Genomic DNA, 27,432 nt, shown 5'->3' with positions numbered 1-27,432 from the left:
GGACGCGGGCGCTGGGCTCGTGCGGGGCCCCGGACGTCGCGATGAACATCGTGGTGGAGTTCTTCGTGGTCACTTTTAAAGTGCTCTGGGCGTTCGTGCTGGCCGCGGCGCGCTGGCTGGTGCGGCCCAAGGAAAAGAGCGTGGCTGGCCAGGTGTGCCTCATTACGGGCGCCGGCAGCGGCCTGGGCCGCCTCTTCGCGCTCGAGTTCGCCCGGCGCCGGGCCCTGCTGGTGCTCTGGGACATCAACACTCAGAGCAACGAGGAGACGGCGGGCATGGTGCGCCACATCTACCGCGACCTGGAGGCGGCGGACGCCGCGGCGCTGCAAGGTAACTGGGACCTGCACCCGAGCATTGTTGGGTCAAGCCTCTTCCCACCCCCGCGCCCTACCCTGGAGGGCCCCGAAACCCCACTGTCACGGTCAACCCTGCTCTCGAGGAAGAGAACCCCCCACCCCCACCCCAGCCCGGTCCTCTGCGAGTAGAATTTGTCCCCTAATAAAGGAACACGATCACCTCTGTATTAGGAGGGAGAAAGTGCGCCAAAGCCTTGTCTTAACGGAGGTCCTGTCCCTTGGAGCACGACTGTGGGGTTTCCCAAGCCCTCGGAGGCTAAGGAAGGCGAGGGAACTTGTTACCACCGGTTTGAATCCTAAAGAAATGTCTCAGTCTCGTTTGCGAACGGGAAACTAGTGTCTTTGGGAAGTTGTTCTCAGACTCTACTGATGCATGTGTATATGTTACTGCGGTCTGAACCGCTGAGACTAGGGCAGCATTGATGATTTCACTATAACTTTAGCCACGGGAAAATAATTAACATTGTTTCACCAGAGACAAGTCAGTACTTTAGTTACATACTCAGCCTGATTGAAAGGTAACCTCCTCTCTTAAGGGAAAACGCTTGAAGGATTCAAGCCCTATTGTAAAATTCATTCCATGTTTTTGATAACCTTAGGAAATCTGCATTTCTGGATATTTATTAACTAACCTGAATCTGAGGTTTTTTTTTTAAAGCCAAAGCGGAGACCATAATTGACCATAAGTTTGGGTCTGGGAGATTTGGTAATGGCTCTTGCATTTTTGACAATTTTTTCATTTCCAGGGAAAACATTGAACTATATCTGGAAGATTAACTTGGGCACCACTCCTCCCCCATGTTGATCATTTGTCACCAAAATTATTGGCACTTGCCTTTTAGGTCAGAAAACTAGTATGTTTTCACCATTGGTAAGAGGGTAGCAAATAGAGATTTTTGTGCTCCCTGCCTAAACCTAAAAGGGAACAGTCGTTTTCCAGGGAAGGTTTTTTTGGTTTTTAAATTGAGTTCTTATATGGTAAAATTGCATATTTACCTGTAAACTTGGTTTATACAAGAATGCTTCTTTGGGGAGTTCAGCTACTCCAGTTAGACCAAACCAGTGTGAGTCCCACTTTTTTATCAGAAACTTGGTTGATTTCTTGGCTTTGGATGAATTCAGATCATTAATTACAATTTTGATTTGTGAACCTTGAGATGAGTTTCCATTTTGAGGGTGCACATACTAAAGAGTAAGAGCTGTTTCTGGCCACTGTTCCCCCAAAAAGAGGAGTGTGTAGTGCATGTGTTTGGGAGGAGGGGGTGTTACTCTCTGGGCTGAGATCAGTTCATTCCAGGTGTCTTTAGCTCCGGGAAGCCGATCCCATGAGGTCTGACTTGTATTGGGCTTGTCACAATTACATGATTTTCCCCTAAGCAGAGTTATCCAGTAAATTGCTGTAATTCCCAAAGACTTTTGGGGGAGGAAGGCAGCTGTAAGCTCCGTCATTGGCAAGGCTTACGGTGTTAGAAATTTGAAGCTCACTGTAGTGATTTTTGTTTTGTGTGATCTTTGTCCTACTGATGGCCACGTGACTCATGTTTTGCACCCCCCCCCCAATCCCTTCTCTGTTCCATTTTTTTTTCTTCATCTGGACTTCTGAGGACAGCTGGGAATGGTGAGGAAGAAATTCTGCCCCACTGTAACCTGCAGGTTTTTACCTACACCTGTGATGTGGGAAAGAGAGAGAATGTCTACCTGACAGCGGAGAGGGTCCGCAAGGAGGTTGGCGAGGTCTCAGTCCTGGTCAATAATGCTGGCGTGGTCTCTGGGCATCACCTTCTGGAATGTCCTGATGAGCTCATTGAGAGAACCATGATGGTCAATTGCCACGCACACTTCTGGGTAAATATAAACATGCTTGTTTTTATTACTGGGCCCTACTCAGCAGGAAGGCTGGGAGGGAGTGAGACTTCGGGACCAGCCTGAAAGCCACCTGCACTCTTTCACCACAAAGCTTACTTCCACTTCACTCCTCCCCCGGTGAATTACAACGTATACCGGTTACTATTAAATCGTTGTTTTCTTTTTTTTTTCCCCTCCAATTCAGTATTTCTGGAGAGAGTAGAGGACTGAACATTTTGAACTAGTTTGGAAGATTGCCATAAAAATAACAAGAGGGAGCATAAAACCCTGGGTTTGTTTATTTTACTTTCTGTTGAGTTTGTAAAACTTTGGTTGTTCTTATGAATTCCTAAAGTCAGAGTTTAGGCTTCCAAATTACTGCTCAGCCACATTTTAGAAAGTGCCAGGGATTCTGAGATCAGCATTTGTGGTCCCATGGGAGTGGTCAGGCCACCCTGGCAGTTCCTTTACCATCCATTGACTGTCCGCAGGGTCTGTGACATTGTCCTGTTGGGGTATATCTCAGCACTTTCTCAGCTTAGAGGATGCGTCTCTTTGGAGAACAGAAGTCACCCTGATAGGACCACAGAGTCCCTATGTAGAGGGCAGGGGTGTTGTGAGACCTGGCAAACCGGGGACATGCACCATGTCGGCTTTTAATCATCAGAGCTATTACATCATCTAAATAGATGAGAGGGGAGGGCCTTCTGCTCTGGGGGCAAAACTAACCCCAGTTTTGCAACTAAATTTATCTTCAGTAATGGTAGGTGTGAAGTTCTCCCCTATAACTGTACACTCTTGACCCACTTTCTGCTTTTCTTCCCCCATAGTATTTCTCCTTTTCTTTTGTAGGCAGGTAGGATCCAATAAAGAAAGGGTAAGGAAATAGGTTTGTTGTTTTTCTTTTTTTTTCTCTCCCATAGGCGGCTTAGCCTTCTAACAGAACACAACAAAGAACTGTTTCTCCTAAATAGGTCACATTAAACCTCATTAATTTTTTAGCAACTGTTTTAAAAACTTAATCTAGCTATAGAAGTACTTATTCAAATGTTGCTCCTTGAACATTAAACCATTTCTCTGCCCCTGGAAGAAGCTTATTTTAATGTTGTATTTTTAAACGTGAGCTTTATTTAATTCATTTCCAGAGCTCTAGAAATGAACATTTAAATGACATGAGCTAACTCATATCTATGTTTTAAACGCATAGGAGGTTACCAAATACAGTTTGGAGGGCTTTGAGTGTGCTTGTGTGTGTGTGCACCGGGGGTGGGGAACTGAATATAAGTCCTTGCTGCCGTGGGGTCCACAGGAACAGGCGGCAAGTGACAAAGGAGTGGATCAGGTGAGTAAAAGCCAGCACAACAGAATAAACTTGGCAATGCAGTGTATCAAGAATCTTGTGTGTTTATAATTCTGAGAAAAACAAACAGCCACCACTTGAAATAAAAGATGCACATAAATTGCAAGTAGACTGTAGTTTTCATATTTAAAGCCTGGTAAGGATGAGGCTGCCAGAGAAACACCAGCTGATTTCAGTCACGTTGTCATCCTTAAACAGATATCCAGCCGTCGGTCAGCTAGTTATGAACCACCAACACCAGGATTGTTTTTTTCCAATAACCTTTGACTGAGATGATGTATGGTTTCCAAAATATGAACTTTTACCTACACAAAATACTCTGAAGTTTAACCATCTTGCCTACCTTCTCTGCATGAATATTTTGCTGAATTGTACAATTTCAAACATAACCAGATTTTTTTCTTTTAATTTATTTTTGGCTGCATTAGGTCTTCGTTGCTGCGAGCGGGCTTTCTCTAGTTGCGGCGAGTGGCGGGCTACTCTCTTTGTTGCGGTGCGTGGGCTTCTTATCGTGGTTCTCTTGTTGCGGAGCGCGGGCTCTAGGTGCGTGGGCTTCAGTAGTTGTGGCACGTGGGCTCAGTAGTTGTGGCTCGTGGGCTCTAGAGTGCAAGCTCAGTGGTTGTGGCACACGGGCCTAGTTGCTCCTCAGCATGTGGGATCTTCCTGGACCTGGGATCAAACCTGTGTCCCCTGCATTGGCAGGTGGATTCTTAACCACTGTGCCACCAGGGAAGTCCCAAACATAACGAGATTTTTAAAGAAACTCCATACAATTGCTCTTACAAGCAGTTAGGTACTTGTAAGAGAAAAGAAGCTTCTTTTTGCTAGACATCCTATAAAAAGAGAGCTAATTAGAGTGTATTAAGCATAGAAAATCCATTGCTTTCGCTTTGAAGATGCACATCAGTTGATATACTTCGAAGTAGAAAATTAAATCAAATTTCCAACGAAATAAACTACTGTGGACCTGAATCTCTATACCAAGGAGGAACATACCACCTTCTCAGAGTCCTTACTTTGCTTAGAGATGTTGCTTAACGTCTCTTAACATCAATTTAGAGAGTTCTTGGAAGCTTTGACAGTAATGACGTCACTTCATATTAAAATCTGGGAGGCTCCTGAATTCTCCAGCTGTTTTTCCCCTAAGCATCTAAACTTAAGAATTTATTTTCTAAATTGAGTCAAAAAATTCATTTTAGAGTTGGAATTTCTGGCTTCTTGCCAAGACTTACAGACCTTTTAAGAAGAGCTCTAGCAACCAAAATTTAAAAGAAGACTTACTATAATTTTATAGTGATTTATTTTGTGTGTTTTGAGGGGCGAGGTTTAAGTGGTACAAGTTACCACCTGAATTCAGTTTCCCTTCCAGTAGTCCCCTTAGGTGAAAATGTTCACGGTAACTGTTCCCAGATGTATTGGCATGTGCTTTTTCCCTTCCAGAAAAAATAACCAGCATGTCTTTTTGCTGCATCTGGGTGGGGAAAAGAAGTTGCCCCGTACATTTTAAAGAGTGGATCAGCTGAGCAAAGACTTGTTCATCATTTGAGCAGATCATCTTTAACCAGCCTTTTAAGTAGCAGTTGGTGTCTGTGTTCATAACATAATAAAGAGCGTGTTGATCCTGACCCAGAGGTAAAGTCATAGGCAGCGAACTAGAAACCATGCGGACGTTCACTGAAGAGCTATGCGGGCTCCTCCTTTGAACCATGCCTCGTGCCACTCCCCCAGCCTGGAAGGCCCACTTCTCCGCTCCGCATATCTTTTGAGGCCTGGCTCAAGTTCTTCATGTAACCTCCATCCCCACTCCAGCCCTTTTCTGGCATTTTTGCTTATCAGAGCCGCAGGGATCCTTAGAGACCATCTTGTGCAACCCGTTGTTTTCTGGCGAAGCTGCCGTTCAATGACTTGCCTCTTCTTTCCCTTGATCTCTCGCAGTGTTTGTTGTCTCCCCCATCCTCTGCGCATAGTATGTGCTCTTTGGTGTAACTTCTGATTCGTTGTGCCCTGAGATCCCCAAGTAGATGGCAAGCTGGCTGTAGGCAGTTTGTTATGGCCGTCTGTTTGTTTTCCCCTGCCAGGAACAAAACTCTACTCCTAGTCACTCAGTAAATGTTTGATAGTATAGGCTAAGCTTCCGCTTAAATATTTAGAAGGTAACCTATTCAGAGAATGCTCACATGGGTCTGGCTTCTGAAGTTTCAAAGGGTAAGCCTTATGTTGGACTAATTCAAGCTGCATAAGATTGACGGGATCTCAAAGTGAGGCTGTCTCACATTCGTTATTGTGTCTGTCTCCTTTTGTTTCCCTCCACAACTTTTCCATTCTCCCTGCCCTACCTGTAAGCTTGCTTTTTACTGTAGTATATTGACTCTGCTCATTGGTGCGAGGCTAGCGACTTTGAGAAGGCAATCTGAATCAGCTCAATTTGACTATATGGCAGTCATTCATATTTGCCAGTGGCCGAGCCTCAAGGAGAGGATTCCTGCTGCAGTTCTTTCCTTGCTTCTTAACCTCGAACCTATTTGCATACACGTTAGAAGCTTTTGCAGTACTTGGCATTATTCTGCACAGCCCCCCAGTCTGCTGTGATACTTTACCATCCAGTGTTCTATCACCGGCAGCTCTCCTAGGAACCTTCCCTTGGTCACCAGTCAAGAAGTGATAGATTTGAGGTAGGTTCTAATCAGCATAATCTGTTGTGCAACATTCGCAGTTAGGACAAGAACGTGAGAATGTGTACAGTACAGTGCACTTGAATGTTGGCATAAGCCAGAGAAACAGTCCACTCAGGTTCTCTCTGTACCTGGGTGAGACGCAAAAGCTTGAAAATGCCTCTCTAGTGTCCTTTGAAATATGGAGAGTTGGCCTCTATATAGCAACTGCAAACATGTTTCGCCCAAAACATTAAGTATTGCTTCATTTGTTGTTTTTTAAGAGGAATCTTAAAAAAAAAAAAAATCATTGCTTGCCATTTCTAAAAGACAAAGTTTATCTGTAGATCCTTTTTGACCAAAGAGCTGCACTTGGCATTTATACGAGAGCAGCAAATTGATCCCCGATTAACCAAAAGGGGGAAGCAAAAGCATTTAACTCCAGGCCTTTTATGTTCTGAAGAAGTTTTGCATGGTAAAGGAAAGGACTAAATCTGTCAAATCGCTAGTCGGTAATTTACTTCTATTGATATGATAGTCAGACAAGATAATTGGTAGTTAATTAATAGACCACTTAACTTAAAAGGTTTCACAGTTTTAAAATACTAATTACTGAATTAGGCATTTATCTATATCCAAGTGTCTAAAGTCTATTTAGTTAAAATCCATCCAGGAAAAGTAAAAGCCCACCAGCTAGATCTGAGTAATGTAGCACTTAAAGACATTAGTGCTGTGGTTGTACCTAATATCTCATGAATGGTCCCTAATCATTAATGCTTAAGTTCTTACGTGATTTACTGGTTTTTAATCTCAAATACTATATTCCTCTGATCTCTGGTTAGAGAAATCTAGTTGTGGTCAAGGCTTCTTAGATTTAGAATTTTAAAAAAAAAACCTTTCTATTCTTATAAAATTATTTGACTGATACTTCCTACTCCGAAGCATAATATTAAGAATTCTATGGAGTATTGTTTTCCCTACTAAAAACTTGAAATTCGTGGTGTATTTTCAAGTCTGTACTAGAGCTGGCTTTTGTTATTAAATGAATTCACATGCATAAAAATCAAATGTTTGAGCTTCAGAAATAAACTTTTTGTGTCTTGAACCAAACTGTAAATTGACATAGGGTCAGCATACTTTATCTTATTAATTCTCACGGTCACAGTTAAAAACCGAGTAAAACATCTCTTTAGATAGCAACTGCGTGGATACTTGGAGCTCTATACCTATCAGGGTCATTTCACAGCCTTCTTTCCTAACGTAAAATAAGATCACATGCTCACTGAGCTTTAAGTTTCTATATTTGATATATTACATGCTGGACCCAAATCTAGGGCTACTAGAAATAAACATCTATGACATGATAAACTGTCACTTTACATAACTGGTGTGAGCAGGGAACCATCCTATAAAAATCTTCCCCACACCTTTGATAAATGTTGTAATCTGTGTCCGGTTATCTGAGTTGTTTAGAAAATATTGCTAAGTAACCAGTGTCATATGAAAAAATAGCAGGGGCTTGCTTAATCGCCACATCCAATGTGTGACGTGACCTTTCTACAGAACGTGAGCCTGTTGACCATCTCTTTGAAACGCTGGTGCTCTAGCTTCCATGATAAGCCCCCTTTCTCCTGCTTCTCTTCCTGTCTTCCCAATCCTCTTAGCCTCCCTACCTCCGAGATACGATGGTGGTTTAGTACGGCACGCGCAGACCTCTTCTCATTGTGCACCTCTAGTTGAGTAATCTGTTTACTTCGGTGGCTTCAACTGGGATTTCTAAGAGTTCCCAAGTTCATACAACTGTCTCAGCTCTTCCACGCATTCCCTAAAACCAGCAAGCCTCAAAACTGAACGAATTCCTCTTCGCCCCTTCTTGAACTCCCTGGTGTGGCCAGTACCAGGCTTGGAAACATCAGCAGTGTCTTTAATTCTCCATCCCGCACACATTCATGGGTCACCAAATCCTGACTGATCTGTTGCTATCATGTACTTTGATCCCCTCCTTTCCGTTCCCGCCTCCTCCTCCGTGCTTCTTTCACCTCTTGCCTGGCCTCTACAAAGAATCTCTGAACTTCTCTCCAGTTTCCAGCCTTTGCTCTCCAACCCAGGGTGATCTAAGCAGACTTGAGTTTGTTAGATGCCTGCTTAAAGATGATGCTGACTAGAACCTACCCCAAGCCCTGTGTGACCATATTGTCCACAGCGTGAAGTCCAGGCTTGTGAGCATGGCAGCTTAGGCCTTCCAGCGCTGCTTTCCACCTGCCTTCCAAGCTCATCACCTATTACACCCCCTGGCAGACTGTAAACACCAGGCAGGCTGGACACCACGCTGGGCCTGAAGGGGCCCGGCACACTCAGCTCTTCTGCCATTTGGGTCCTGTCTTACTGGGGAGACAAAAGTTGAATAGTTCAGACAAAATGTATCACTACTCCTGAGAAAGAAAAGCGAATACATTCAAAATCTTTTCACGTTGACTTCATAGTGTCTTTATATACTAAGGGGGCAGTCCTTGTAGAATAGTGTCAAGTTCCTGGTTCAGGGAATGGACCTCTCTTGTTTGATTATGTGCTGTTTATCTAGATTCCTGGAAGCAAACTTGGTATTCTTTTCTCCCTCATTATTTCTACATCCAGGGCTTTATCCAGTGTCTGCCCAGGTAGAAATTAATCTATACGGCACGTCAAAGTGGAAGCATCCGTTAGTCTGCGCTAAGGCTAACCCTGCTGGGACAGCTGTTTCAGAAAGACTGAGTGGAGAATGCCCGGTAGAGCCCTCAGCCACTGGATCCGATGCGTGATCGGGTCACTGCGGCCCCAGGAGGGCTACAGACCCTACGGTTAAATGCGTCACTGCTCACATTCTCAACTTATTCTCTTTCTTTTCGTTTGTTTTTACCCTAACCATTTTTCAGATTTTTCAAGATCTTTGGCAAATTCTAGTGAATTGACTTGAGTAACTTGAACATACCTAAGATGTGACAATCAGAAAACACTTTCCAAGCAGTTTAATAACCTCACTGGGAAGGTGGAATGATTTTTTTAAAGTAGGAAACCCCTTTTTATTTAGGTTTTTTTCTTGAGTTGAGGAATATTAATAGCAGATTCATCTAAAATTTCTGTTGTAGTTCTTTCAGAAACTAAAATTAAAGCCTATTTCAATTAAGATAAGTAGGCAAGTTGCCTCTGTCTAACCCCACTGTCTGCCTGCGTGGCTGGATGCAGAGGGGACGTGTGCGGTTTGCTAGCTTGTGTTGGAGCGCTCAGGGAAGGAAGCTCCTGACCTTGGCGCAGCTACAGACACTGCACTTGGAAAAGTGCGCTCGAGCCTGTGTGAAGTCCTAAATCCCCGGGATGGTTTTGGACCCCCAAGTTGTACTATGCTGAAATTCCACTAGGGGGTGTGCTGGCAGGGTGGATTTGTATCTTATTTCCTTCCGCACACAGCCAGTAATTGTCCCAAGATAAAGGGCCTTTTGTCGTTGATCTTTGGAGTATGACAAACTGATAGTCCTTAAGAAACAGGGACCTATTCCCTGCCTCAACTGAATGGGTTAAATCCAATGTTTTGAGCCTGTTACTCTAGGAATCAGATTAAAATGTGTGAATCTCTCTTGGTTTAATTAGTTGATTTCTTATCTCAGAAGTTACTATCGTAGTTAGCTATTCAAAGAACTAACCCCTTCTTATAGTTCTATTTACTGAGCTAAAAACTCCTTTTAGGCGGAGACCCCTTGTAAGCATAACCAGAAAATAACTTGGAGGATGGAGTCCTTTACTTCATTCTTTGAAAATATATGGTAGACAGATAAAGCATACAGCTGACCTAACCCTGTTCAGACACCATTGTTTAGAGTAGAGGTTGTCAGAGTACGGCCTTAGGACCTAATCTCATTTACCCTGACACACATGGCCAACCGCTTCCCATCACCTGGACCTCTGGGTTTACGCAGGCTTATACCATCACAGCACTGGCAGGCGTGCCTTCCAACAGAAGGATGCCAACATCTCTTACTTGCTCTTACCCAGCGTGGCCCGTTCTTGAGTTTCTTTTTCTTTTTTACTTTATTTGTCAATTCCCTCAAAACTCAAGTTCACACCTGTCAGGGACCATTTTCCTAAATGCTCTGAAGCTAAAATTAAGTGAACCACAGGGAAAAAAAAGAATATCCTCTCATAATGATGATAAAACTTTCAACACCGCAGCAAGTGCTGCTAGAATATTTAACAAGGAAGGGCAATTACTGCTGCAACCTTGAGTGCTGTCAAATGAGCCCAACTGACAAGCCACTTACAGTGAATTCACATTCGGAAACACAACGTGACTTGGTCTGTGAAACTTTCAAAGATCGTGCAAAGATGTGTGAAAGGTGACAACGGTGTTAACATCGTGAACATTGGCGTTTTGGGGGTTTGGGGAAACCACAGTGTTTCTCATTTGCTGCTTGCATAAAAATGTGAATTTCTTGCCTTTCCTTCAAATGGCTTAGTACTGGAATTTCTGAATATTAACACGGTTCAGCTTCTTAGTGTTATTCTAAACAATGGGGCTCAAAATAACACTTCCAAATCAGTGTAACTGGGAAAATATTTGTGGTGTAACTTATGTAAGCACATGGGTATTTTGAGGACAAGTGCAACTTAAAATTCAAAGCCTGAATTTTTTTCCCACCTGCAAATTGTAATTAACATACTGCCCCCTGCTGATTTCTCAAGGATTTTTTTTTTTTAATGGGGATAGTTCTACAATCTCTTGGGAAAGAGAAACATCAGGTGTAATAAATTATTTTTAAATAGTTCTGTACTAACTTTTAGTATTTTTACATTTGCTGGACTCTTCTCCGTCAAGCAGTGTAACTTGTATTTTTTAAGCGTTGATTTTCTGACCCCAGTAGAACTAAAGAAAAGGATTCGAGAAGTGGTGTTACTGGAAAGTGTCGGTTGTTTCCCAGCATCTCCCAGGATTCCGGAGGAAGGGGGCAGGCAGCTGAAGCGGCTGTTAGCCCTGTGTTTGTGAGGCTGCTTCTAGTGGTCAGGTCCTGGGTTTTTGCCGGAAGTGTGGTCTGACACTACGTGGAGGGCAGGGAGGCTTGCGAGCCGTACATAGTAAGAACCGGGAATTGCAGGAACTTGAAGAAACGACATAACCAAAAATAGATAGCACTTCTCACCCAAATAGCCTGCCTATAAATATATGCTTAATTAGCCTTGGGTACGTTTACTCTACTTTTACATAGCACTTAAATTTTACAAAGCCCTTTCATAAACACTTCTCTCTCATTTGCTCCTCACGGCAACTCTGAATTAAGTAGAGACAATATCCCCATTTTTATGGATGAGGAAACAAACCGAGAGAGGTTATGGGACTTGCCTAAGGTCACCACTGGGGAAGGAAGAAGCTAGGACCCAGACCCTCAGCCTAGGACTTAGTTTAGAAGCTCTACAAATACTTATCTGGGCTACATGTTCAAAGCTCCTGGTAGATTCTCCTAGGAGTCACTTATGCTTGTGCCCTGTGGTATAATGTAAGAATCCACCTTCAAATGTTGATTTTTTTTTTTATTAGCATGGTTAGTTTAGCAATGACTAATTAACCCTAGCTTAATATCCCCGGAAAGTTTGCTTCATAAATTAGACAAACATGTAAAATTCTAAAGACCCAATACCACACTAGAATTTTATTACCAAAGCCCAATTCATGTGTTCTTCTCTCCCTTTTCTGTAATTTTCCATGGTCTGTGTCTGAGATGGTTACTGCATTGACAAGAGTGTGGTGTATCCTTGGTCACTCAGCTTCCTTCTCTTCCTAGTTTGCATGTCAACATTGACAGGACAGACATAAAAAGTAATGAATAAAAAGGGCTCTTCTACAAAGACTGGCTGAACAAAGTTCTATAAATACTTGGAACTGAAATGGCAATAACAGTGTGGTTTTAGTTTAGACTTTTGTTTGTTTTAAGCTTATCTCCTGGAAAATATAAAACCTTTATTCTGTTACATAATATTCTTTTGAGAGCAGAATTCCAGGTAACTGTGTGAGATTTGCTTTGGAAATGCTAATCATGGATTCTCAAAATTGTGCAGTTTTGGCCAGCTGATGGTGTCCAAACTTGTGGCCCAAGTGTCTGACTTTTAAAGGGGTAACTTTTTCCTAGGTAGGGTTTTCTCACAGGCTTACCAAAGCGTGAAAGCTTCAGAAAGGTAAATGTGGAAAATTTAAAAGGTAAATAAATGCTGAGGCTAAAAGGGTCTAAATTCCGTGTCTTGAAAGCTAAGCCCTCAAAGCCTCTGTGAGTAAGGGGGAAGGATTTTGAAATCTTCTAGGTCTCTTTTTGAGAGCTTGTTCTAATGGGGTCAGGGGTGTCTTAGTCCATTTGGGCAGCTCTAGCAGATTACCATGGACTGAGTGGCTTATAAACTACAGGAATTTATTGCTCACAGTTCTGGAGGCTGAAAGTCGAAGGTCAAGGCTCCGGGAGATGTGGTGTCTGGTGAGGACCAACTCCCTGGTTAGTAGACAGCCGTCTTTGCTGTAACCTCACACGGTGGAAGGGGGTGAGGGATCTCTCTGGGGTCTCTTTTATAAGGGCACTTATCCCACTCATGAGGGCTCCAGCCTCCTGACCTAACAACACCACATTGGGCATTAGGTTTCAACATGAATTTTGGAGGGACACAAACATTCAAACCACAGCAGAGGGGCTTGCTAGTGCTAAAAATGGATCCAAGGCAAATATACATACAGTCAGTCTGTAAACTCCCATAGTTGCCCATACAAAGCTCCCAGGGATCTTGGCATCAATTTGAACTGGCATTTGTCTGATAAACATTACTGGGGAAAGGATGTGGGAAGTGGAGAATGGGGCCTCTCAACCCCTAATAAATACTGTGGTTCAGAGAACACAGGTAGGATAGAGGGCAGAGAAGTTAGTCTGCCTTTACTTGCTGAATTTCTAGGAGAAATTGATCTGAAGCCACTTGAGGTTTAGCGTAGACGTGACCTGGCTCAGGCTACAACCTTAGGCTCAGCCTGCGGTCCAGAATGGCAGCAACAGCATCACCCCATCAGGCTGCATGTTAGAAAAGCAAGCTCTCAGGCCCTCTCCTCTCCCAGACCTACTGGATCAGAGTCTGCATTTGATTCAGATCCCAGGTAATTCTTGTGCACATCAAAGTGTGAGGAGGAATGGCTCTTGAGCACATATTTCCCTTCCCACTTTCTCAAGATTCTCTGCTTTTTTTTTAATTTTATTTTATTCCCTGAGCTAATTAGCCCTTTAGGGATTTTGTAGACTAGGAAAATACTACACCATGCACTCTAGGGTCCGCCTTGTCTAGGTGGTGTTTTTGTTTTTTTATTTGGGTTCCAGGCCATTGTTAAAGGAGGAGCCCAGGTGCTCTCTTGCTCACTATCCCCCTTGGTTGCTGTGCCCAGGATGGAGTTTCCAAAGCCATAAACATCACGGTACAGAGTCAAGGCTATGCACTGAAGAGATATGTTCTTGCTGCCCAGGACCAAACAGCTGTCTGGAAATAGGTTGCAGGAGGGCAGAGACCTTGCCTCTCGTGCACCCCGCTTCTCTGCTCCTAGCCCCTGCAGACTGTCAGCATTATCTCCCTTCAGTGGTATTTCTGAATTCAGTGGTAGAGTGGTGGTTTGAAGGTATTGGCATGTAAACTACAATGGGCTTTTGAGCCCATATTTAAGACGTGAAATTTTTTTAAGCCTAGAATGTCTTGCAAAGCTAGAAAATGTCATTACGATATGAGACTTAGAGCTTAGAAAAAATCATCACGGGACTATATGGAACTTGATTTGCTAATGTTCACGTTCCTTCTAAAGAGTGGTTCTCATGGGGCTCTTTTCCCCTCAGGGGCATTTGGCCACATCTGAAGACATTTCCCCTTGTCAGAACTGGTGGGGTTATTACTGGCATCTAGAGGGTAGAGTCTGGGGATGCTGCTAAACACTGTACAACGCACAGGACAGTCCCCACAATGGAAAATTACCCAGCACAAAATGTCCATGGGGCTGAGGCTGAGATGCCCTCTTCTAGAACACTGGCTCTCAAACGTGGCTGCATAGTCAAGTCACCTGGGGAGTGTTGCCTTCCGCGGCCAGATTCCCTCCCGGGTATGCCTGGGCCTCAGAAGGAACACCTCCCCCGGATAATTCCAGTGTGTAGCATCGTTTGAGAACTGATTTCTAGAAAAGGTGGCTTTTTACAATCCTTAAGTGTCTTTAAGAGGTTTGCAAAGTTTTTGTTTGTTTGTTTTGTTTTTTTAACAATGCCTAGCACAATACAGGTATCTCATAGACCCCCTTACACAGTGAGTAAGTTCTAAGTTGTTACAGTGCGTGCCTAAGAATAAAGTGAGTTTTCAGGAGTAACCTCTTGATTTTATGTATCTGGAGTTTAGGTAAAGATGTAATTTTCTATAAAGCCTCCACAGTAAGCACCCTGGAAAGCAGAGAAGAATTTGAACCCTTTGCACGGATGAAATACGAAGGGTGACGGAAGGGGATCACGGCGGCCTTGCTGGGCTGTGGCCTTTGGGTTGGGCGCGGGCTGGGTCCTGCCACTTCAGATGGCCTAAGCAGGGGCTGAGCTCACATGCACGTGGTTATGCCTCATGGAAGTAGTTGCCAGTCACTCGAGCAGAACCGAAGCCTCTGCCCTGTGGAAGGTCTGTTTTCATTACAGTTTCGGCGATGTGATTTGAGTTCGGAGCAAAGCAGAGGGATTAATGACAACCTGTTGTTTAGCAGGCTATTTGGCTGCAATTTTGTGGGCTATTTTCACTATTCTGTAAAGAGTTACTAAATCGGGTCAGGGGCTTGGGGAACACTCCTTTGATCATCTAGGACTCAGCCAGGGGGAGGGTCAGGGAAAGCAGCCTTTCAGAACCAGTGTGCAGCATTCATCGTTCCTTTTAAAACATCGAGCTTCCATGGACTCAAGTAAAAGACAGAAAAACGATGATTGTAGTTTTTTTTAACATGTAAGAGGCATGGATTCACATTGCATTATTTGAAAAGGCACAGCCATGACAACATATAAGTGTTGAATGAATAGATATTTTTACTGCTCACCAGATGCCGGCAACTGCACTAATGGAGTTGATACCTTATTGAGTCATTTATGAAAGTCTTAGGCAGCTAATACCTCTGTGTTACGACTTGTGTATCGAACACGTGGTAAGAAAGAACGAATTATTTGATATAAGCTGTCGTAACATTTTTGAGCTGAGAAACCTCGGAGATCTCCTTTTTGTCTCACAAATGAGTTAAGCCAAGAGAGGTCAAGTAACGAGGAAGGTTAAGTGATTGACAGTCAGGACCATGTGGTTTCTGGACCCTGAAGGCCAGTGTACTTTCCAGACAGATTGAGTTTTAAGTCCCCTCCTTCCTGGTATTTCTGCACAGGGAACTCTGAAGTGTCAGGGAGTGTTGATATCTGAGTTGCTGCCTTGGGGTAGATTCATCCCATGTTTTAACAGTGGGAAGGCAAGTTAATGAAGCATTTATTTTTGCTGAATAACTAATGGCGTCATCATCTAGGTGTTCATTTGAAAAGCCTCGCTCTTTTATCAGCTCCTTGGTTGCAGGGCAACTGTAGGCGTGTACTCGTGCATGTGCGTTAAGTATTAACTGCTGATGCCCCTAAATGTTAAACCAATCCCTGTGGCCTCAAAATAATAACAAAAAGGACAGTAGATGTAACATTGATATGAATTTGACGTTTATGACAAATTCTTCTCTATAGCTAAAGAGAGAACATTTTGTGTCCAGCAGGTAGAGATTTTCATGAACATTTTAAGTCTGAGAGTCGTTCCAGGTTTCAGTACCTTGGGGCTCTGTTGCACAATTTGTCTGGAGACCTTTCTTGTCTCTACAAACACACCCACATAGGAAAGAAAAAAAAAAAGCTGTCATCGAATTACATGAATTTCAGAATTTGTGCTGTCAACTGCAACGAAAGTATTTAAAGTCAGTTTATTGCTAACAAATACAGATTTGGGTTTTACTCCCTAGTTGAAGACAGTTTTGTAATGAAAAATGTCAAGTTACACTTTCTGTGGTCAAAGTGAAGTTTCTGGAGTTTGGTGCTCAGTACGTTGATGAAGCAGATACCTGTAAATCTACTGGATTAAGAATACTTAGCCATGGGTTCCTTTCCCAGATTAGCTTGGGAGTATGTCACCCTTTCTTTAATCTTTGAGCACACTAATGATTAACCCTATTAAATCGCCTTTTAAGCCCAGTTCCCTGTATTTTCAGCACCTTCAATAGTTTGTACTCTTGAATCATCGTTTTCCAGGAGAAGTGACTGAATTTTCATAGAAGAGTGCCACCAGATGTCATTTTAGCCTTGTAAATAAGCAGTATGTTCCTCTGTGATCCCGACAAAGATAAGTTACTCTCACAGCGGCAGGCGGAAACAGCAAAACACCGAGGAGAGTCGCTGAACCATTTGGAGGGGTACCATAGGGATGTCCAGTTAAACGTTCTTTGTTCAATGGAGCCTTGATCGTATTTTTTCCAGATCATATATATTGCTGCTATTTGGAGACTCTGAAAATCCTTAAACATAAATACATCAGAAAACTGTACTGTACATGTGCTCATGGTGTTAAGCCTTTTCCCATTGTAATATGATTTTTGGTCCCCTTTAGAAATGAAAGTTTTCTGTTTCTTGGACATTCAACTGAGAGAAACACTTCAAAATGATTCTTTTAAAAAGATACCTTTTCTTGAATTGACCACAGGACAGTCATGCCAATGCACAAAAATAGAGTTTGAGGCCTTTTCCTAACTGTGAGGAATTAGCTTTGCTTTTCCCTTAGTATCCGTTATCCTTGAATAGCTTGCAAATATGGAAAACATTCTGAGTGTTTTACCTATACCTTTAAAGTGTCGTCAATCTTGCAATTTCAAAAGTCGGCCTTTGCCGGATACCACATTTCTTCGCGTTCTCTTTTGTTTAACTTTAGGTTAATTTGTCCTGACAGTGCAGCTGCGGGCTCTGCGTTGCAGTCTGTCATTAAGAGCACCAAGAAGGATCTGGAGGGTTGGAACTGTTGGGAGTTAATTTGGCGTAAACCTAACATTCAAAGATTTCTCAAGATATGACATGTCATGTCTGTGTCCAGTCACACTTCTGTTTAAGAAGTTCTTGTTTATATTATAAATATGACCTTTACAGTTATCTTTCAAAGTGCCCAGTGCTTTGAAGAGGAACCCCGAGGAGCTATGGAGATATTAAACTTGTGAAGCATGTTTCATAGGAATGTCAGTGTCTGTCTGAATATCCTCTTCCTTCATCCCTTCCTTCCTTCCTTTCTTTTTTTTCTTTTTAGTCACTTAGCAACCCTGTCAGCCTGGCAGCTTATGGTATTGGATATGGTCTTGTGATAAAATTAATCACAGGTAATCAAAGGTCTATCAGCATACTTTTTAGCCAGGATCCATTACTGAAAGAGTTTTCTCTTTTGCAGATAAAATAATCCCTGGGTCCCTTCCAATTCTAAATTGTCTCACTGAACATACAAATTGGTTGCTGACTCTGAGACTCCCCCGCCCCCAGGTCAAGAGTCAACCACATTTTCCTCGTGACGATCTAGATGTCCTCCCCTGTGTCTCAGACATTTGAATAAGAGGACAGAGCTCAGAGTGCGGTTCTCTGACTTAGACTAAACATCTAGCTAACCTTGCCACCCACTGTTGGCACCAGCTAACTCTGGTGACTGATCAAATGTACTTCCTTTAGCCATCCCTTTGCCAGCTGGTAACTCCCGATCTGGATAATTCGTCCTTACAGTAAGAGAACACAACGGTCCCGGTGTCCGGCGGAGCTGCCCCTCTCAGATTCACTGTCGGCAGCACGTGCGTGAATTTACACTCAAGCCATTCGGGTGTGTGCCGCAGCTTTGCTCGTTCTTCTAACGCGTCTCAGACAAAGATCACGAACCTGAGCTTGAACTGACTGGTGTCATGGCAACTAGCACTTCACCTCTTGCTGGTCCCCATTTCATACGTGCTACAATATTTGTGCACATTAATAATTCATCACAGAGCGCCAGAGTTCTTTGTGCTGCCAAACGGTGTCAAGGACAGACTGTGCTGTGCTCGCTCAGATGTCACCCACCAGACTGTTGAGGGCAAGAGTAATTAGAAAAGAAAACTCGTCGGGTTACTCGGGAAAGTTCCCGAGAGCGCGATGCTTTCTCACCACCCATTTACAGCACTTTTTCTCATAACGTAAGGACTAGACTTCGTGTTGATCAAAGTTCATTTGGTAATGTGCCCCAGACACAAGGCAGGGCTTTGGTTGTGGAAAGAAGGCCCGGGCGGTAATTGCTCGCCTCCACTCAGGCAGCAAAGGAAATGATTAACAGCCTCAGTGCTCGGTCACATGGATCAGGCTCCAGCCTGAGCCCTGCAAGCTCGGGTTTAAAAGGAAACCTGAGTGTCCCCGGTATGAACGCTCTTCCCCCAGGCTTGCCTTCACCCGGCATCCAGTAGGAGCTGAGTGGTGGCCACCAGCTTTGGAAGACAACCAGTCTGGGTCCCAAGGCCTCCCGGCCCTTGGATGGCTTTCCTCCCCTCCCAGTTTCCCCAGCACCTTGTCTGGTGTTTCCGACATTGCTAGTAGTTGTAATAACTGTAGCAGTAGACGTGTAAGTGGTGAGCCTTTCTAAATAAAGAGCATAGACCTTTGTCTCGGCATGTAGAAAGCACAGTGGCGCGCTGGTTTTGTTTCTACAGAAGGTCCCGGATGAGGCAGGAGGCACAGATTTTATAAGAAGTGTTGACCTGCCACAGCCCTTTTTTAAAAAAATCAACCCCTTCCTCTTAAAAGAAAGCTTCATACTAAAACAGACAGACCTGTGCCACACTTTACTAGCAGCTTAAAGTGAAGCCTATTTCCCTAAAAAATATGTTTACAACCCACAGTTGGAAAAGACTTTAGCCACATAGCTATATTTGGATTCTTTTGTTTCTCTCTTTTTTCTTATTTCCTTTAAGTGCAAAACCAGTAGCTTAAATGTCCCTCCAAACTACTTTGGTGGGGGGGTGAAGGGAGGGAAGCAGGCCCAAATCACAGGTTTTTTTTGTTTTTTTGTTTGTTTGTTTTTTCTTTTTTTTTTTTGCGGTATGCGGGCCTCTCACTGTTGCGGCCTCTCCCGTTGTGGACGACAGGCTCCGGATGCGCAGGCTCAGCGGCCATGGCTCACGGGCCCCGCCGCTCCGCAGCATGTGGGATCCTCCCGGACCGGGGCATGAACCCGTGTCCCCGGCATCGGCAGGCGGACTCTCAACCACTGCACCACCAGGGAAGCCCCCCAAATCACAGTTTTTAGCATATGTAGCTATAGCACCCTGCTTTTGTAAAGGATAAACTAAAACTTATATATTTGATGTACTGATGTAACACAGTTACATGCTGGTGAGGATAAATTCTGCTTAGAGACGGGAATGAGACCTGCTGCCATGTTACCTGTCATCGCTTGGCCAGATCATAATACAAGACCTGCATGTAGTAGGTGTTCAGGAAATACTTGTTGAATGAATAAGCTAATTCTGCCAGGTCAGGAGGGGACATGAATCCGCTTCAGAACTTTGCAAGAAATTAAACTTAAAAACAGTGAGGAGGGACTTCCCCGGCGGTCCTGTGGTTGAGACTTTGCCTTCCAATGCAGGGGGTGCGGGTTTGATCCCTGGTCCGGGGGCTAAGATCCCACGTGCCTTGCAGCCAAAAGACCAAAACATAAAACAGAAGCAATATTGTAACAAATTCAATGAAGGCTTAAAAAAATAAAATCAAAACAGTGAGGAATTTGGTAATCTTCTGTCACCTACCTTCATATGTGCTGGGGATCTGGATTAGTCATTTAACACCTGCAGGCACCAACATGGAACACGAACATGGAGAAGTCATTAGAGCCCGCCCACTGGGTGTCTGGGTTTCTAGTCAGGCCTGGCCACCGGGTAGAGTTAGTGTGGAAACAGGCTGGGAACGAGCACGGTCAGCGATCCGGATTTGTCAGGTAACCAAGTAGAAAATTCCTACTGGTATTCTGTACTGTGTGTAATTTCTTAGGATGTACTCTTGAGTCCTTCTACTTACTTAACTTAAAAATAAGACCTTCATACTAAATCTATCCCTGTCTTTCAAGACTAGAGCAAACTTTTAAAACTTAGACATGGTCTCTGGATAATGTCAAGACTAAATTTTATACCTTTTAGCTAATTGAGGAACAATTAATTATAATCAGATATCTAAAATAAGACTTATAGGCCTGATTACTTAAGGATGTGTTTTGTAGTTTAGATTGGAATAGATAAGCTTCCTTGTGATGTTACTATATTGGAATTCTATCCCCATATATAAGCTCTAAAGCCTGAAGTTTCCAGGTGCTGTAGACTGAAAGGACAAAACAAAACAAAGCACCGCAGAACATAATTATATGTTACAGTGAATGATACTGATTATATGTCTTAAAGAAATACGGACAAAGTCAAGGTGAATAGGATAATATTCGATAAAGGCTTAATACCATAACTACCTGTGATAGAGAATTATTGAGAGACTCTGGTGACATAATTAACATAAAGCACTTTGAAAAGCATGAGAGGCCATGTACATATGTGATGAATATTACACTTTGAATTATATAGCAGGGCATCGGGGTAGATTGTCAGAGAAGAGTTGAGATCATGGGTAAAACCTTACAGGTGAGAATAAGCGTGACACAGGTAACAGCAGTGAGGAGGCCCAGACACATGGATATAAGTGGGGACCAGGGGGTTATGTGATGATCAGGAGTCAGACTGGGGAAGACCTTGGGGTATTTCACAAAGATTCATCTGGCAACTGAACGCATCATGGATTGGGACATGGAAAAATTTCAAAACTAATGGAATGACTGTTTGATCTTGCACATGCAGAAGCTATCAAAACAGATAAGCTATGTATGCAAAAATTCAGCGATCTGTTAGCCGGGAAATCCTCTGAGAAGGGAATGCAACTCTCCTTTAAGTCCACTGGTCAGTGTTTGGGTTTCTTTAACTTCATAAATCATGGGAAGCTGTGTTGGCAGTGGGCTGTAACTCAGCAGTGGACAGATTGCTCTTTGCTGCTTTCTTTTAAGAAGCAGGTTATAAAACTGTTGGGAGCCTGGTGGAGTAGTTAATGGATCATGTTAAGCAATTTGAAGTAATTAAAAAAAAAAAAATACAACCTTGCATCTGGAAGGCAAGAAAGCTAGAGAGAAAAGAGAAGTTCAGTGAATGAGAAATCGACGCCGCCTTTTGGGTCCACTGCCCTGGAGCTTCTGCCACGTGCTCTGCCCCCTGAGTGGCCAGTCACCTGCCTCCGTGGGGAAGTCACCCCCCAGTATACCCCACAGTGGAGTGTGGTCATTCAAATGCTATAAATTGTCACAGCAGAGTTAGTGTTAGGACACATTTTTCATTAAAATGATTCTGTACCTTACCCTCCTTTTTTTACACCTAAAATACTTTACCTCCTGTGAGCATACTTGGATAATACAGCTTGGATGCTGGAAGATGCTTCTGGAATATCTCTTCATTCATGGGTCTGTTGCTGTGTAGACACAGCCATGAGGTAAACAGTACACGAGGCTTCTATTCGTGGGTAAGCGGGAGGTCCCTCACAGACCATGAGAGGCTGCACTGAAGTGTCAGAGCATGAAAAGATCTCTGACCTGGGAGTAGTTTAGATTAGCAGATAACTATCACTTGAAAGGTGATAAAGAGCCTTCTCCTAATGGCTTTCTTTTCATCTCTGGACATTGTCCCCGAAAGCTCTTGTGTTACAGTCTTGTTGGTCACGGCTTATAACAGGCCTGCCATGCCGATGATACGGTGCTAAGTGAACCAGACGCCTAAAGGATCTTCTCTTTTTGATAAATGTAAAATATTTTCAAACAGATTGGGAAATGTAACGTGTGGGTAAAACTTTGTTTCGTGATCTTGGGTTTGTGGGGTTTCTGTTTGTTTTTTGTTGCTGTTGTTTTTTAGGTGAAACCCATAACGTCAGTTCTAAAGCTTGAATCTTCCTTTTCTTTCAGACCACTAAGGCTTTTCTTCCTACCATGCTGGAGATTAATCATGGTCATATTGTGACCGTTGCAAGTTCCCTGGGATTGTTCAGTACTGCTGGAGTTGAGGTTTGTCATGATAAAGCATGTCCTTCTTTCAGTCGGTTTATCTCGAGAAGAATACACCAAAGTCCTAGGAAGGGTACCTGCTGCCCGCATGTTCCTGAAAGGCCATGGAAGCACGCTACCTGTGTGCTGCCTGTGGAATGCTCCCCAGCAACCCACGTGGCTCTACGTCTTCTGCCATAAAGTCACTTCTACTAGTTTGACAAAGCAGCAGCAGCAGCAGAAGTGGGTGGGCCCGTCCTCAGTATGGCCCCATTTTCATTAGCAGTTGTGCTTGACAATAGTGGGAAGGTGCAGGGTCAGGATGAAACTGGAGGGCAGTGGCAGTGCCACAGGGAACAGATAAATGAGGCCAAAGGTTGACATTCTGTTTTGGTCCACTTGCCAAAAGCGAGCTGTCTTGCGTTAGCTCATCAGATGAGATGCTTAGGGCTGATGCCAGGTGTCTGCATCCTAAGTCTGTAGAACTGGGCTTAATCAGACCCTGTTCTTCACCAAATTCAAGTTACAAAGCGTGTGTACGTATATTGCTCTGCGTGCTGTTCATCCCACGGGTGCCTGTAGCGGAAAACTGAAAACAGCATCCCATGCAAATATGCAAAAGGATGCAGAAGAGACAGCTTCTACATTCTACGTTTCAATTCCTAATTTTAAAGTTGGGTAATGGAGAAGAACTTTCTTCCTATACCGTGAGTCCTTGGGTTAAGTTCTAGTTTAACTTTACAAGGTAGAGTTATCATTTCCATTTTCACTTGGCCCTAAAAAGAAAATGGGATCATAACAGCTTATAACCCCAGCTAAACTCGCCTTTGTTCTCCTAGCATTAATTTAAACAAACTGGTTTTTCAGTCTCCTTTACTGAACAAGAGACCATTTGTAAATTTTCCAGACACTTCAAAGCGAGCCTCTCTCCATTTTTAACTCCAGCTCGTTCGCTTTCATAGAGTCCTTTGTGGTAACTTCCCCAAAGTAACCTGATACTTCGTTGATGTGGCAGAAAGTGTTCATCTGTTTCTGCTGTTACTTTGAAAATATTATTTCTGCACCAAACCACATCAGATATCTGTCTTTTAAAATGCTCTCCTTTTCTTTGCTTAGTCACCTGTAACCTTTTATATCAAACATGTAACCGGAGTAACGGGACCAGGGCAGCTTGGGATGGGTCAGGGATGTGGACACGTACTGAGGATTTCTGCTCTTTCCCCTCTGCCTCAGGATTACTGCGCCAGTAAATTTGGAGTCGTGGGTTTTCATGAATCCCTGAGCCATGAGTTAAAGGCTGCGGAGAAGGATGGAATTAAAACCACGCTGGTTTGCCCTTACCTTGTAGACACTGGCATGTTCAGGGGCTGCCGAATCAGGTCAGTAAGGACGCGCCTTAATACTGACAAGAAGCGGTTCTAACAAATCCTCTTTCCATCTTGGGAGAATATGTGGAATCAGTCAGATCTCCAGCCGTAACCCACCTCGCACTTCAGTATCTGTCGTTTGGCAGCTCACTTGTAGCTTTCGTTGGTCAAGGTCTGTAAAGTTGAGGCGTGTACGATTGATAAGCAAGGACTGGTATTAGCTCACAGAAGGTAGCCTATGAGCATCAGTGGGAAACGGCTTCTCTGCACCTTCAAGGAGCAAATACTCAGGATTTTCCTTAGAAGCTACTTCTTTAGGAGTGATTTTCTTTCTTTAATATTAACGTTAGTACATAAATGCGACTTTGGTTTGGATACGAAACAATGTCACTGCCATAGAAGAGGGTGGTCTTTCTTCCAAAAAGACCCTTGAATGAGACACCCCAGGTTTGGGAACTTCCTTTTTGCAGAGAGTGTATGTAGCTAGATTCACTCTGACAGAATGAGAAGAAACGTTGAGATTTTCTAAACATGAAATGAAATACCACCACACTTTGGAGGGAGGAGGCGTGTGGGAATAGCCATGTCAAGTCACATCTGACTTGAGCTAAGCGGAGCAAACAAAGCCGTGACTCATCAAGAGGACACTTGTAAAGACATGCTGACTGTGAGATCTCTGCTTGGACGAATCTGACAGGCAAAGCGAGAGAACCAAACGAGTTCCCCATGGGTCAGGGCCGATATGGACACATCCTGAGCCTGGCCACGCTCTGAGCAGGTGGAGGTGATTTGAGTCATTTCCATCTCAGGCTGACTCCAAGTCTGGACCAGGAACGGACTCAGCCCTGCCTCTTTTCCCGCGTGTGGGCGGGGTGTGTGTTGCTTTGCTTTTTGCCTCTTACGGATGGACCGGACGCTGGGGGTCTGAGGAGCTTAGACTGTTTAGCATCCTGTTTAGCATCACAGCAGGTGTCCAGCGCTGCGGAGGGGCGCGAGGGGGGGGGGACGATGAAAAGTCAAAAGAATAAATTGTATTAAGTTATTTCAGTGGGTGCCTGGATGAATTCAGCTGAAGGTAGGGTGTCTCTGTGCACTTCATTTCAGAGACCCCCGGAGAAAATGCCACGGCTTCCCCTCTCCAGGCACCCGGGAAAGCACACAGCTGACTTATACGTCACTCCGAAAGGTTATGTTGGTGTTTACACACCATCATTTGAACTACACTTAATACTTAAAAGTTTGGCATCTTGTTTGGGTTTAGTGTCTGTTATGCCAGACACCCTCTCCTTTTTCAATTGAAAGAAAAAAAAAAGTAATTGGAAATACATTTCAAGGCATGTTGAAAACACGACTTTCTCACTTTACAGAAAAGCAGACCAATTCTGCTTTTTTTTTAACTTGTTTTCCAGACTATGCAAATAAAATGTGTGCATAGTAGGAAAATTTAGAAAATACAGAAAAAGCACAACGAGGTAAACAAAACGAATTCCAAATTCTGTTGCTCAGATAACGTCATCCTTCGTGTTTTGATGTGTATTTCCAGTCTTCCCTATTTTGTGTTCATTCTTAATTTCGTCTTTTGAATTTGTAACTCTCAGGAAAGAAATTGAGCCTTTCCTGCCCCCTCTGAAGCCCGATTACTGCGTGAAGCAGGCTATGAAGGCCATCCTCACGGACCAGCCCATGATCTGCACCCCCCGCCTCATGTACATCGTGACTTTCATGAAGAGGTAAGTGTGAGGGGGCTCCCTCCTCGGCAGGTCTTCCCCAGTCCGCCCCGTAACGTAAGGAACACACCACGCCTCACGGGGGCTCACTGTGACTTTTCCTTTTCAGCATCCTCCCTTTCGAAGCAGTTGTGTGTATGTATCGGTTCCTAGGAGCGGACAAGTGTATGTACCCCTTTATCGCTCAGAGAAAACAAGCCACAAACAATAACGAAGCAAAAAACGGAATCTAAGGATCTTTTTTGTATGGAATATCACTTCTACCAGAAGACGATCAAGATATCTCATTCCGACCCACATCAGCATGACTGATACTCTCTGGATTCTAAATCCGCATTGACTTTTTTTTTTTCAAATCAACTTTTTAAAAAAATAAAGTGTAAATTAACCGACTAGAGTGCTTGGAAAATGTGATCAGCGTAAATGAGCTTAAGCTGTTGCCAGTGGGGTCCTTTTCCGGCAGAACCCTAAAACCAGTTTTATCTTTTAGACAAGCGCTGTGTGATGTCTCCAGGCTACCATTATTTTTTCTGAATGAGCAGGGAGTCTCGAGATGATAACGACAGTGTGTTTCATGTGTGTGGTTTTTCTTAATTCCCATAGAGTTTATTAATTCTTGTAATTAATCTCTAGCCAATCGACACCCTTGCAACTTCAAGGACTGATAGTGCTATATTTTCTCATGTTTTCGAAGTTTCAGTTTTGCAAAGCCTGTGTGGCTCTTTCATTGTGTTTGTATGTACAGCTCTTTGAAAATGGCATTTTGAAATCTCTATCAATTGGAAGTAGATGATGATGTCTGATTGTTACAGTAAAGGTGATCAGGTCTCTTTGTTAAAGTCATAACGACTACAGTGTTGGTCGAATTTTAAAATGAGTCTCTGAGATCTTTCCTTGAGTATCTCTTCCCCTGGAGACCTATTGATCCAAAAAAAGATCATACATTTTCTACCTATGAATTTTGCTGCATACAGAAAGTGCCCTTTCCTCAGGAAGTTGCTGTGTTTCATTTCTTTGGATGGACTTTGATCTAGAATACATAGCAGCTCTGCAAAGAAACAGTTTCTAAAAATGGGAACTTCTGCATTTAAAAACGTCCCCATTTTTGTGCCAACTATGATTAGCAAGGGGGAAAAAATCTTATACTGTGGAGTACATATGGAAGGGTGTAAAGATTCTTTTGAAAGTTTTATTCACATTGTAGAACAGCAAATGACATTTTTACAGTATTTTTTTGTAAAGCAAACTATTTTGTGCCTTGAATTTGGTAAATGTGTATTAGTGAAACGTTGTAAAAGTGAACTTCTACCTCTGTATCTAAATGTATACCATCCACTTGTAAATTACTATAAACTATTATGTGATTGCTTTTTTTTTTTTTAGAATGTCCTGTTTAAATAGTGACCAATGTTTTAGGCTATTAAAATAAGCCATCTTTTACTAATTAATTGGGAAATTTTATAAAGGACTGATTAAATTTAAAGAAAACTTACCTACAAATGACTGTGTGATTATTAGTTACCAGCATTGTTGCAGGGACATTGTGTTCTTTTTTTCCTCCGTGCCATATCACACCTCAAAGAGAGAGGTTTGAACGGGATAGTGTTCAGGAACAGACATTGATAGCTTTGGTTGCCCTACACTCAAATTTCCAATGTTACCATCTTCTTAGATTAGAGACTTTATCAGGAGCTTGTTGATAGTGAAAGTGAGAGGATAGAAAGAATCCCAATACCTGTGTGCTGTCTGGCTGCACCACAGTTCAAATCTGCACTGTATCCACATACAGGATAGTGCTGGCTCACTGCTAGTGTCCCCAACACTGGTCTTAACGAACAGCTTCATTCTGTGTTTGAATTTCTTTTTATAAATGACAACTAAACCTGAAGCCATTATAACACCTGAGGCACTGGCCGCCTCTTATTTTCCATTTTGGATTTTAAGAACAGTTGA

General features: G+C 43.2%; 1 protein-coding gene across 1 annotated transcript; it reads left to right on the top strand.

The window, feature by feature from the left end:
* The first annotated feature begins 39 nt into the window (after window positions 1–39).
* Window positions 40–27,189, top strand: RDH10 (retinol dehydrogenase 10). Its single transcript, XM_079901764.1, has 6 exons — window positions 40–330; window positions 1,966–2,201; window positions 22,308–22,406; window positions 23,619–23,764; window positions 25,351–25,482; window positions 25,589–27,189. The coding sequence occupies exons 1-6, from the start codon at window positions 42–44 to the stop codon at window positions 25,710–25,712; spliced, it is 1,026 nt and encodes a 341-aa protein (XP_079757890.1). The 5' UTR covers window positions 40–41; the 3' UTR covers window positions 25,713–27,189.
* The last annotated feature ends 243 nt before the right edge of the window (window positions 27,190–27,432 follow it).

The sequence above is a fragment of the Stenella coeruleoalba genome (assembly GCF_951394435.1).
Source record: "Stenella coeruleoalba genome assembly, chromosome: 17".
In the NCBI taxonomy this organism is placed as follows: domain Eukaryota; kingdom Metazoa; phylum Chordata; class Mammalia; order Artiodactyla; family Delphinidae; genus Stenella; species Stenella coeruleoalba.
The sequence above is the reverse complement of the archived record's forward strand: the minus strand, read 5'-3'. Positions and strand labels throughout refer to the sequence as shown.